Source organism: Melozone crissalis, unplaced genomic scaffold (genome assembly GCF_028551555.1).
Source record: "Melozone crissalis strain CALT ecotype California unplaced genomic scaffold, PUWL_Pcris_2 ptg000008l_1, whole genome shotgun sequence".
In the NCBI taxonomy this organism is placed as follows: Eukaryota; Metazoa; Chordata; class Aves; order Passeriformes; family Passerellidae; genus Melozone; species Melozone crissalis.
Genome location: NW_026535786.1, coordinates 15,404,854 through 15,418,255, shown reverse-complemented (window position 1 = coordinate 15,418,255; position 13,402 = coordinate 15,404,854). Strand labels below are relative to the sequence as shown.

The 13,402-nt window shown below is 49.1% G+C and overlaps 1 protein-coding gene across 4 annotated transcripts; it reads right to left on the bottom strand.

Moving 5' to 3' along the window:
• Positions 1-2,798: 2,798 nt before the first annotated feature.
• POPDC2 (popeye domain containing 2) lies at positions 2,799-13,035 on the bottom strand. 4 transcript variants are annotated; one of them, XM_054269981.1, is made up of 5 exons: positions 12,530-13,020; positions 10,122-10,230; positions 6,411-6,853; positions 6,083-6,112; positions 2,799-2,847 (listed from the first exon to the last, which is right to left on the bottom strand). In XM_054269981.1, the coding sequence occupies exons 1-5, from the start codon at positions 13,018-13,020 to the stop codon at positions 2,799-2,801; spliced, it is 1,122 nt and encodes a 373-aa protein (XP_054125956.1). The 4 variants fall into 4 exon arrangements, with proteins under 4 accessions (XP_054125956.1, XP_054125957.1, XP_054125955.1 ...); XM_054269982.1 differs by lacking the exon at positions 6,083-6,112 and having other exon boundaries at positions 2,799-2,881; positions 6,490-6,853; XM_054269983.1 differs by lacking the exons at positions 2,799-2,847; positions 6,083-6,112 and having other exon boundaries at positions 6,450-6,473; positions 6,647-6,853.
• Between the last annotated feature and the right edge of the window lie 367 nt (positions 13,036-13,402).

The window sequence follows — 13,402 nt, the reverse complement described above, 5'->3', positions numbered from 1 at the left end:
CTTTCACCATAAAACTGGATGGGTTTTTTACTCCCTGCATTGGAGACAAGATGTCAAGGAAAAGAAGTGCATGGCAGATTGACAAATACAAGGTTAACTTGTTACAGCAAAATCTTCCAGTTAAAAGACTGGATTGATGCTTTTGTCTCACAGGTTCTGTATCCAGCTCTCAAAGTGAGACAGGAAAGTCATTTAATCTCAAGGCTTGAATCTGTATGAAAGAAGGAGTGGATAATATAATTCTTTTTATAGTGGGAGTATTAGTATAATTCATTAGTGATTTATATACAAACTGTTCTGTAATCTTCATATTAAAGGTGAGAGCTGTTATTTTTCCTCAACAAGAGGAAAGTGTGTTCCAAGTCTGGCACATGAAGGAGTCATTCTTAGCCAGAGTTCCAAAGGAAACTCACTAGTCCCATCCACAAACTGCTTTCAGAGGGAGACCCTATTGATTTCACAGCACATAAATCTCTCTGAAGCTCACATGAAGTGAAGCAGGCACCAGGAGCAGCACAGAGCTCTCACATCCCATTTTGCACTGCTTTCACCATCTGCCCAGAATAGAAGGTAGTAGGAGAATGGAGCACTGTAGCCATAGGGTCACCTACCACAAATGAATCCCAGGAGCTCAGCACAGCCATTCAGACCTGAAAAAGTAGTTGAAGTCTGGAAATAATTGGTGAAAGATTACAGTGGGATGCATGAAACAACACACCCACACCTTTTCCACACCACGATACGTATGCAAATTAAAGAGGTGACAAGTCTTTCATAATTTCTGACCACAAATCACATCTTCTGTTGACCATTTTCTCTGGTTCCCTGTACTGTCTTCACTGAGAGATAGAAAAGTGCACCAGGAATTCCATGATCAGGGATGAGGGACATGCTAAAAGCATTGAAGAATTGTCTTAAGTCATTTGCCACGAGCTGTCACTCCTGCTCCACTAGACAGTGTCACAGCAGGATTAGCTCCTGCTTTCAGTTCACATCCAAGATTTTGGGCCCTGCCTCATGGCTGTTTGGAAGGACAGCTAACAAACACCATTTCCAACACGCACTTGGGAGGGGGATAGAGCTGGACTCTGACAACCTGAGAGAGATCCAGGTTAGTTGGCCCCATGATTGAAGAGTTTCCTGGGATCTTCTTGTTGAAGACTGGAATATAAGCTCAGCAGACACCTGTGAAGGGCAGTGTGTAATTCAGCCCAGCCTGGTCCACTGCTTCAGCCAGGTGCATAAAGCACCTCGACAGATGGACCCAGTTCCACTGCACATTTCAGCTCCTTTGCAGAAGAGACCCCAGCAGCTCCCATGTCAATCTGCTGCAGACATTTCTGAGCTGTGAAAGGCAGTGGGGTCAGGCTGAAGCACCAATGCATTGACAGAGCATGGTAACAACCATGAGCAGGATGATTCCCAGGCCTGGGGCAGCCCCATTCTCCTGCCCTGGTGTGGCAGCAAAGGCGAGCAGTGCAAGGAGCTGAGTACAGATCCCACATACCCACCATTCCAGAGGCCCTTGGCAAGAGTGCCAGATCCCAAGGGCACAGGTTTTTCCCAGCTGAGACTTGTGAGACAGGCCAAACCAGAGGCTGGGCCACAGCCCCTGTGTGAGCAGGGCAGGGCAGGGCAGGTGGGCCTGCCTCCACCAGCCCAGGGCTTGCACAAAGCCAGCCCCACAGGCAGAATGGCTGTGCCCCAGCATGGCTGTGCCATGAGGCACTGAAGGACACCCTTCCCTGTGCTGAGGGAAGGACCAACATTCCTTGCTCTTTCCCTGAATACCTGCCCTGGAGAGGCTCTCCACTGCTCAACTTGATTGCACCAGGCTCTGTGAGACAGAGGATTCTTCCACAGGTACCTCTAATTATCTGACTGAGAAAATGGCTGGGGAAGCTCAGGAGACAAATACTGTTGCAGCCGAGCTTGGAAGAGGCCTTCTATCTCTACACTATTTTCATTAAGGCATTGTCCTTCCTACCAATGGCTGCACTCTTCACAGATGTTTTGTATCCATTACTTTCTTCATTTGATGTTGTGCACTCTGAGGTCACACCCACCTCGAGCACATAAAAAAAGAGTTCTTTCCTACACCTGTTCCCAATCTCAATTCCTCCTCTTTCTTATTTCAAGAATCAATGCAAACAACCAACCAGAAGTCTCTTTTCACCAGCTTCTTTGAGAAGTTGTGCTTGTCATAAATCGAAATCCTAACTCCTGGAAAAGTCATTTCTGGTCTCACTAGAGTGGATGCTCAGCAAGATGCACATCATCAAACTCTCCATTGCAAGCCTTTTACCAAAGCTGTCAGGCCCATTTCCCCTTGCCCTATCCACTCTGTGCCTGGAGATCACCTCAAGTGATCTCCCTCTTCAAATCCTCCCTCCCTCCCTCCAGCTGTTTTCTCCCTCTTCAAATCCTCAAACACCAGTAGTTTCATCTCTGACTTTAATGGGAATCATTGAATCAAAAGGAACACAGATTCTGCAAGCAGGCTGGTATTGCTTGCAGGATTTTGGTGCACTTTGGTGACAGAGCTGCTGACAACCTCAGAGAGGCAGGACTAGAAAACAGACCGTGGAAGCACGCTGGGGAAGGCAGCTCTGGTGAACAGCCATGGGGTGGGAGGTGCTGGAGTGTCACACTGCAGTCCTAAGCATGTGCTTCATGTGCTCCTGAGTGTAGATATCTGCTGGCAGACGTCTCTGCATGCTAGAGTGTCTCTGGTCAAAAACCTGTGTGAGCATCTGCTCCCTTGGAGGGGCTCCGGGATGAAAGCAGCCTGTTGTTCCCTAGAGTTCGGGGGTCTGAGTGGGAGCCAGAGGGGCTCGTCCTTTGCAGAGGGGGTGAGAGCTCTGGAGATGGTTTTCAGAGGCTGCAGAAGGAATCAGTGGAGGAGGGAGGAAAATGGGAACAGGGAACAGAGGGGGGAGGGAGAGAGAGGGAGAGAGAGAAAGAGAGCACACCATTACTACCATACTTTCAAATTTTTCCAAGACACAAACCTCATGGAGCCCACCATTACCTGTTCTTCTCCCCTCCTCTCCTAAATGACAGTGCAAAAGTGCAAAACTATGTAATTCCTCAACAACTGATAAATCAGGAAACAGGGTTATGCACCCATTCTGAGATGGCAAAAACAAACCCTTCCACAAAGCTTCTGCGATATTGGTTAAACAAAGCCCACAGCTCCTTTGCTTTTGCTCTCAAAGCATGTACAAAACGTTAACTACTAACTTAGATACCAAGTTGCAGACCATCAAGCATCCATCCACCCATCTCACCCACCAAATAGAAAGACAGCCCCAAGATGTAATTGTAAAAAAAAGGTAGCAACAGCTACACATCCTGCAAGCACTTGATAGCAACAAACTAGAAAAAATGTAGTATGAACAGGAGAAAGAGCAGGTGGCTCTTGGTTGTTTAAATTTCCTGGCAAGGAATAAAGCTTAGTTTCCTCTGGAGCACTAAGCTAAACTATACTGTTAAAGCAAGTAGTGAACAGAACCTTTGAACCTGCCTCCTTCGAACAGGCAGCATCCTCCTTAGAGAATGAATGTGCTCATCAGTGGATATCACAGTCCACCTTACTCATTAGCAGACTAGAAACGCTTTCAAGGAACTAACTGACATGAATAGTAGGCCAATATATCTTCCATGAATGTTTTCTTGTGCATGACCTTTGTAGCACTTTGGGCATTCAAGAATTGCCCTCCTGAACAGCAGTGTTGCAAGGTGGCTGCTGTAGTGACAGAAAAGGAAAAAGAACATCACCCACAGAACCGCTTCAGCAGGGGGAATTTAGAGAGCTGCAAGGTGATTACCCACATTGGGAGTTAGTGGGAAAGGAGATGAGAGCACAGACCAGGGGAAAGCCCCAGGGGAGCTCTGACCTCAGGGATGAAGAATGACACTGCAGGGGATTTCCCTGTTTATTACAGATGTAGGAAAAAGTTAGGAAAGTGCTTTACCTGAGCCATGGCAGACCTGCTCAGATTATTTGCTGAGCTGTGACCAGTTTTTAGACAGAGTGAAAACCTGCAGCCTCCCCTGTATCACTAGTTTTTGTGGTGAGGCACTCAAGTCACTGTGGAATATTGTCCAGATGTGACAACTGCTGCTGTGCCACTGGGATGTGATATGGGATGTGATGGGATGTGATGTGGTTAGGACACACAAGTGCCAAGTAGGGTAACAGGGAAGTTCTCATTCCACCACTATGAGCACACTAAACACAGTTTTGGATTCCTTGTCTAATTACCTTAAAAATTCAAATACCACACTGTCTATTGTCTCCTGACTGACGGACATGGAAGATCATCTTCCTCTCCCACCTCAAATACAAGCCAAACCTGGCTTTTACTGCAGGTCTCTGCTGCCAATAGCAGCACTCTTGTCTCTGTCACAAGATCTAGAAAGACAAGAGCTTCCAGCTCACAACAGGACTGTGTGAAAGAAAGAATAGCCTTTTGCTGTGTAGCAAAGTTTTGCCCAACACACACACACACACACACCCTTGTGTGTATGTTCACAGTATTGCCTCACTGCCAAAAATGGGTGGAAATTTTCCAAAAAAGCTACAATGTTACTTGCCTTCTTCCTTTTTTATTGCATTTGAAATTCTGGTTTTATTGAGCTTGATCAACCAGGAGAATTCTACCAGTGATCTGGAATGGATATCCTCCGTCTGAGAAGGCAAAATAGAATCAAAGCACAGGAAAAGTGACTTTGCTGTGCTCACAACACTACTTGCATTCACTTGTGATTGCAGTTTTCACAGACACTCCGACAGCAAGGATGAAGAATGCCTCATAAGTGATTCAGTGTTCCTGCCTCCCCAAGTAAGGACTGAAAAAGTTGCAATTTCGTATCTCCAGCAGCCTACCAGAAAAACCAGGGGCTTCACATTCCTAGAACAAATGTGGATTTTTTTTTTCCTCTCTCTGCCTCCTAAAAAAGGAAACAACAACCAACTACAAAAAACCAAACAACCCCAACAACAAAACCCTAATCAAAACTCTTGCTAGCTCTTTATCTGATCCAGCCACAAACAAATACACTTGTTCTTTCCCGGGTCACTTTCTTCCTATCCCAGGTAATATGAAGGATACTGCAGACTTGTCAGGGCTCTTGCCAGGAGCCAATGCTCCCTGCCACTGGGTCCACAGCACAGGCCCAAGCAGGCACAGAGAAGAGCAGGGTGCAATGTTGCTTTGTTCAAGGCTGCCTGATGGAAGGCAGCCACCCCAGCTGCAGCCCAGCCCTGCAACTTCCTTCCTGCTGTGCAGACCCAACTGAGACACATGCAGGGGTCACTTCTAGGACAGAAATCCCAGTCCCAAGCTTGGGGCCTGGCAGCTGGATTACTGTGGGCGGCAGCAGGAATGCACATTTTGGGGTCTGCAGCTGGTGTGTAGCAGCTGGCATGCAGTGGCTGGCTAAAAGTAGCTCAGGCTGGAATTTCTCTCTTGGCCACTTGGATTTGAATTTCAAGCACAAGCCACTCTCCCATCTATTTCTGTTTGCCTGCATTGTTGTTCTGCTCCAACAGCCACCAGGCACAAGAACGTTTTTCCCTTGTAGAGTAAGGAGCTGGTATTTTGGAAGAGAGTATCTCATTCCCACTCACTGCAAAGCAGAGTTTGGGGCATCTTAAAACAATGCTTAGCCTGTCAGTCCACCTAGGGTGACTGGAGGAAAGACCTATCCCACCCAGGGCAGACTTTTCAACATCTTCCTGATCTGGCAGAGATCAGAATCTCAGCAGAAACAAGGAGGACAGATCTAATGCTGGGATGAACTGTGGTGGGCAGGGAGAGGAAGGACTCTGAGCTTTGTCCCCTTGCCCGGACTGAATACTTGCAGGGTTATAGCAATTCCTTGCTACCAATCTGCTATAAACCCTGGAGCTGTTTCTAGTCCTGTTGGCATCACCTGGGATGTGGGCTTTCTCACCTGCAGAGCTCTTGCTCAGCTCAGTATTTACTGGACTATCTCCTGGCATAGCTCTACCTCATTGTCTCTGTGACCACTGGTATAAGCCTGGACACCATTTCAGTGTTTCTGCCTCTCTTCAGGGATGGGGAGAGAACTGGACAGGGAAGAGCTTTCTATGGCCAGGTTACTGACCCTTCTACCCCACAGCACAGCTGGTGCCCGGAGTCAAGCTTCTGCCCTGCTGCTTTTCCTTAGGAAAAGCACATAGCTTGAGCCCACCTTCTGGCATTCCTTGGGGCAGCGGGCCAAAAAACACCGCAGAGGTGCAAACCCACGGCAAAGGGGGTCCAGCGCTCTGTCCAGGCAGATGCAGCACGGGAAAGACTTGCTCTGCAAGTGGGTACTTACGCGAGGGTCCCACACAGGGTGAGGTGTGCCCGTGCCAGGAGTGCCCTCACTTCATATACTCCCCTTCGCTCACATAGTCCATAAAAGACCCCGGCAACTCAGCAAAATCTTCCAAGACAAGACTGGTGGAGTCCTCACCCAGCAGATCACTGTCGGGCCGGGACGCCCGCGGGCGCGGGGCCGGCGGTGGCGGCGGCGGCTGCGGCGGCGCCTCAGAGACGCCGGCCTGGCCAGGGCCCGGCAGCAGCTCCTCACAGTCCTCCGACTCCCCCTCCGAGGAGGCCGGCCCAAGGACGTGGTAGAGGCTGGGCAGGCGGATGTCGAAGCGAAGGCCAAACTTGGCGAAGAGCTTCTCGTTGAGGGAGTAGAGCTTCTCCGAGATGTCATAGCCCAGATGGGAGGAGAAGAGGCGGGCGATGTAGCGGTCCTTCCTCAGGAGGAGATACAGCTTCTTCCTCGGCCAGGTGATGTAGCTGCAGTCGGTCTCGGCTGTCAGCGTCACCTGTGGGGCAGGGAGTGAGTGGAGTAAATCCCAGTGCCTGGGCGGGGTCACCCACCTTGGAGCCATGGGCTTCACTCCAGGGAATGCCCTCAGACCCTTCGAATCCTACTTTCCTTGGAAATGGTGGGGCTGGAGAGCCAGATTGTCCTGGTTGAATGACTGGATAAATCCTTACCTGATGCTGTTTCCTCTCCTAAGAAGGCAAAGACCCCTTTTTCCTATGCAATTAGTAGCACATCCTCATTTAACCCAGCCACATGGATGGCTATGATTCACCCTCTTGCTTTCAGATGATGCTCCCTATCTACGTCTGAGGGATGGAGCTGAAATGAACAGGGCAGCACAGACATCCCTATCCCTCAGAAATGCTACAGAGGAGGCTATTTTTGCCTGCCCAACCAGCCTGAGTTGCCAGCAAGGAGCCCTGGGGGAGGCTGCTGACCCAATGTGCTGCTGGATTGCAGAGCCCCCCAGGCCCTGATCCAAGAAGGCCCTGAGTGTTGGAAGGACCACCTGAAAGGCTTCCCTGATCATCCTGTGCCTGAGGGACATCCTGTCTCAGCAGTTCTGCTAGACTCTGTAGGGCTGAATGGCCCTGAAGGACATTGCAGCACAGCTCAGTGAGAGAGGAAATAAAAGGTTTTATTGTGTTCATGTATATGTATAAAACTCCCAAGGATTTATCGGATTGATTTTAGAGAACATTTCATTTTCCTTCTGGTTTTGCCAGTGTAAAGAGAGACCTTTTTCCCCCTAAGTGTAGGACAAGAACAATTTCAGTCAAAAACATTATATAGTATGTAAGTGTGTATAATAACAAATAATAATAATAAAGACAAGAAATGCAGGAAGGGTCAAGCTGCCCTGGGCCAAAGAAGAACATCCGAGTGTAATGGAGACACTGGCATGTGAACAAGTGCCGGAACCAAAATATCCCGGGGGCTCCCTTTCACTCTGTGCCCAGGGGTCTCCTTGGTCAGCCGCCATGGCAGAGGGCCACTGGGAAGCTGAACATGGCTTGGCTGCGTGTGTGTGTCCTTGGGTTTGATATTTGATGCCATTGCCCTGCAAACAGCTGTCTGATGAAAGAAATATAGGAGATAAAACCTGAGAATTTTCCCAGGCCAGGAAAGCAAAAAGAAGGGTCACACAGAAATTGAAATGACTGGAATCTCATTTTCCTAACCAACCTCTGGTGCAGTGATCAAAAGTGATCCCTTCTTGTGAGGGATTGAGATGCAATAAGAAAACCTGCCACCCAACCAGGACAGCAAGACAGATTTCACCCTGAGTCCCCCCTGACACAAGTGCTCTGGCATCAGCAAGAGCCTGTAATTCAGCCTTCTGGGGGAAAGTGCCAGCCCTGAAACCAAACTCCTTCAGGCACTGGGACCCAACAGTCCTGCGGGAAGCAATCAGCCAAAGCAGAAGCTCAAGGAAGGCAGCTATTCTCGTAGTCTAAGTCATGCTTCTGCCATTTTTCAGTGGGCTCAGAATTGAATTTGTTCAATCCAGAGAGCAATGGGGCAAGAAAAACTTCAGGCAAGAAAAACCTTCCACACCTTCCTCCAGCAAAGACCCAGAGTCCAACATGCACTTTTTAAACCAAATTATTGTGTTGCTAAGACAAGGTTGAGAGAAGTTACAGAGTTTTATTAGCTACTTGGGTGAGAGGGACTAGTGTGTTAAACAGCTGCCAAAAGCAGCACATCACTATGATTAGCATGGCCACCAAGAGTAAGGTCCTTCCAGGTACATGGACTGGTCAAGTGACACCTGGTGACTACTGGTCTCACACAGCAGCTACTTCTTCTGCTCCTCTGTAAGCACACTGGGGTTTAGGCATTTCCAGCATATGGCCTTCCCTACCTAGGGCTCTACCTCCCCATCCTGATGCCAGGCACGGCTGACCTCACTGGCCAGCCCTGTCCTGCAGAGCAGGAGATGTGCCAGAGTGTGGTGCTGGCAGGGCTGGTGCAGCCTAGCCCCAGCCTGCTCCCAGGCTGTCCAATGCACCACAGGTGAAGAGCCTCAGGAGGTCTGGGAACATTCATCTCCACAGAAATCAGCTCAGAAAATGCTGTGGATGTCTTTGCAGGTTGCATGCCTGCAGTCAGCCATTGCAGTCTGCCATTTCCCTGCCCGTAGCCCATCACTCTCTCTGCTGGATTCTTGGGCAAATACAGCCCAGGAGCTAGCAGCAGTCTGCTGCCAGATTGAAGACCTGTGCAAAACATGAGATACACCAGCCCTAGCACAGCCATGCTGTTGTTGCCTTTTCTACTTCATTATCTTGCTCCAACATCCCTATTTCTGCTCACTATCTGTAGCCCTGTGCCACAGTCACATTGCCAGCTATCTCCTACAAGCATAATCACTGGTGATGGCACTGTTTTCAGGAGCAATCACCATGAACCTTTCACACGTGAGCCAAATTCAGACCCTAGGAAAACAGATTTGGAGAGCTGCCCTGGTTTAACCAAGTTTGCTTGGGGCTACCTACCCTCATGAGAAAGCATCATTCCCTCATGACCCTCCCATGCTCCCAAGGGATTAGCAAGATCCCTCCTCATATGCCCTAATTGACATAATGAGGATTGACATTCTGACAGGTATCAGGCCATCCTGAGATGTGCATTAAAGACACGGAGATGTAGGCTTAAGTAATCTTTTCCAGAAGGAAAGCCAAAGAAACACTGTGGGGTGTTGACAGCAAGGCCAAAATCCTTTCCGTTACTGCAAATGAGAATTGGTCTGGCCTCTCAGCAGGGGATCTTTCTGCTCAGAAAGAACCATATTCGGGTGTGAATCATCCTCTCTGCTTCTCCACCCAAAACACATGACCATCAGAAACTTCTGTGAGGGACAGGATGTTTGTGGATTTACATCACTGCTGCACATTGTCGCGGCTGCCATCCTGATGCTAGGACAATGCCCCCTGCTAGCAGCATGCAGGGCAAATGCATCGGTACAGGTACTGGAGAACGCTGTTAGGGAAGAGAGCTGGCAGTCTGACACCTCCATTCCCTGATAAACAGGAAGGAGCACCATGCTCCACCCTCCTTCCTATCAGCAGACAGTAGGAGCATGCCCTGAGGTCTTCAGAACAAGGTAGGAAAAAAGGTTAAATCACAATCCTGTGCTGGCTAAACCACCAGGAAGGGGAGGAAAGTATTCCTGGTCAGCTTTGAATGGCACAATGGGGCCTCTCTACCACCTTCTCAGATGTGCAGCAAAGCATCAAGGAGTGAAGCTGAGCTGTAGTTACCTGGAAAGTTCCTTCCTCAGAAGGTCGCAGTGACTCCCATTCTGGAGAGTCCAGGAACTGGTATGGAAAGACGTAGTGAAGGAATTGTCCGTCCTGGCACACTCGGATCCTGCAGAGGACAGGTGAGGCAGACAGGCTTAGGCCACAAAACAGATGTCACATAAATCTGATAGCTCAAACAGTGTGTCCCACCAGGGAGGAAAGAAATACTTGTCTCACAGATGTCTCATACCCTCTTGGGACAGCTGCAGGTGCTTTAGTGATGAGGCTATCCCTTCTTTCTCTGTGGGATTTGCTGCCACTTCCCCATACTCCATCTGTGTTCTGTTCCTTGCTACAAAGACAGCCCTCACAGGTGCAATGCTAACCCAGGACTTCTCAGCCCACAGGACTGCTGCTTTCTAGGTACTTCTAAGCCATCCTGTGGCTCTTGGTGCTTGTACCTTCCTCCTGTCTCCAGGATTGCATGAGGGCATTCCCAGTCTCGGTACTGGGAAGTCACTGCATTCAGGATCCCCCAAAATCCCACTGCCCATGGTTCCTCACACATCACCCTGAGAGCTCATAGTTTGCTGCACACTAACGCTCACTTTCTCTTGGCCTTCTGAGTATCCCTTTCGCCTACTTTTGCTACAATTTCCTGCCAGGGTCAAGGTCAAACGTGCACTGAGCTCTGCTGTGGGAACAGAGAAGCCTGAAGCAAGGACAATGCCAGGGCACTCTGGAGTTCTATTCATAGCTCTGCATCACCAGACTTGGGGCCTCTTGCTTTCCTGTCACCGTGTACCCCTGCTGTATGATGCACAAAGGCAATTCTTACCTTCAGGAGTTAAAAGACTGTTCACCTCTGGCTTCTAATCACCTGGCAGTGCTGTCTGCAAGGGTCATGGATTGTAAGGCACATTTCCTAATCTAGGCATATTCTGCATTTCCAAGACCCCACTTGCTCAGTTTAAGAAAGAGCACCATAACAGCAATTCTCTGCAGGGTCAGCAAGGACCTCACAAGGCAATAGAGTGGGTACTAGGAAAAGTAAACGCATTCCCACCTCCATGGAGCATCCTTTACCAGCCAAGATGCATACTTCTCACTGCAAAAGAGAGCCCAACAACTACCCATCATCACCATCTTACTGTCTGTTGCAGCACTCTCATGCCCACAGAGGTAGTATCACATTATCCAGTGCAGGTCAAGACAGCACAGACTCTTTCCCAGCAATATTATTTACTGATTCAGTAAACCTCAGAGCCAGATGCTCACCAGACATGTTTGGTAAGGTGAAGCACTACTGGAAACACACATACCAAATTTACCTCCAGTGCTTTGCCATTCAATATCCTGGTGGACCCAGGGTGCTCTTAACACATCTTAGAAAAGGGATCAACACCAAAAAAAGGAAGGTCAGCCATTCTTCTTAGCAAACTCCCTCACCAGAGAGGATTGGCCACTGCAGTAAAACAGGAGCCCCAGGTGATGCTTTGTATTCCCAAAGGAAAATCCTTGTGGGACACACCTCCTGCAGCTCAGCACTGCTACTATTTAGAGATCATCTTCCTTTCCCATTCTTATGTAACATTAGTGCCAAGTTTTTGGCAGCAGACTGGAAGCCAACACTATTGCTATTTGTACGCATCTGGATTTTGCAAATTGTTAAGTGGATATGCTGCTTAAGGCAGCAGATCTCAGGTGAACAAATGCCAATACTTGATCATTCAATCAAATCTCCAGTGTCACTCTCTAGAGGTCCCTGAGGTTCTCCTTGGTGGTCCAGAAGAAGGAGTATCATAAATGCTTGACAGCACAGGGAAAGAAAGACACCTGATTAGGTAGGATCCACCGCAGGAAAATACTCTCTCTTTTGAGGAAATGGTGCTCAAAGTGAAAAATGTCAAAGCCCTGAGTGTTGGGGTGTTGGGAACAGGAACTTCTCCCTGAACACTGCTGGCCAGGGAGAGCAGGTGAACTGAGGCCTCAGCACACTCAGCACACAGCTCTTCACATCACAAAGGTGTGCCTGGTACCCCCAGGTGCAGATACACTGCACTCCTGCCTTGAGAAACACATTCTCAGAGCCAGTCTGCTTCCATCAGAATTAAGATCACTTCAAAATGACAGACAAAGGGGTAAGGATTCATCAAAAGTATCACAGGTAAGGCTGAGCTCCACTTCATTGCCCACAGCTTGAGTCTGCAAACCATTCCCTGAAATACCCTTAAGTTAGAAAAACAAAACAAAACTAACACCCCGAAAAGCAAATTTCCCCCTTCCCCAACAAACTGATGCATATCTCAGATCCTTATCAGAGGAAGGAAACATTCCTCACCCCAGTTTCTACAGAGGGTGATAATACAACAAAAAGCCACAGCAGTTTGCTGTCAGACTTTGTTCAGAGATGGGGGAGCCTTTACCTGCCAGACAGCAGCAGCGAGAGGCGGTCGATGGGCGTCTTGCCCTCCACTGCATAATTCTGGTCTCTGACTAGCGACTGCACCTGCTCCTCACAGCACTTCACAATTTCTTTGTAGACTTCCAGGGGCACCTGCAAGGGCAGGTACATGGTCTTGTAGAGGAGGTCAAACTCTTCTGGGATGGTGTTTCTGCGGAGCCGGTACGCCAGGTGAGCCAGCTGAAGCAAGCAGGTGAGGACCAGCAGCATGTTCCAGATGAAGATGTCCAGCCCACAAGCACTCAGCCAGCCCCACAGAGCGTAGCAGAAGTAGCCTGGGGCCAGGAGGCCAAAGATATAGAGGGACCCAAAGATGCCACTTCCCCCCATGTAACCCAGGAGGACAATGCAGCTGGCCAGCTGGTAGGCTGCTTCCTCTGTAATCTCCTTCCAAGCATCACACACCGGAGGCTGGAGAACAGCCTGGTCCCAGGAGGGGCTGTTTGCGCTCATCCTGCCCCACTCCCCACCCTCCCCAGCCGTCCTGCGCTCAAAATGAATTGTCATACACAAAGGGTGCTGCAGAGGTTGGAAAGCAGAGCTGCTGGGTAGCTGTTCCTCCTCCTCTTCCTTTTGTGCACCGTCTGGTCCCACAGCAGTGTTTCAAAGTAACATGCTAAAAAAGAGCTGCTGAATGTTTTTGCACCCGAAAAATTCCAAAAGCGTTCGCTTCTCCTCTTTGTGGCTCACAAAGCGTCGGCTGGCCCCCTTCTTAGCCACAACAGTGAGAAAAGAAGCTGGCAAATGTGAGGCCAAAAGAGCTCAGTCAGAAAAAGAGTCGAGGCCATTAGCTAGAAAACTCACAGACGGGACAGAGATCTCCTTGCACTGCCTG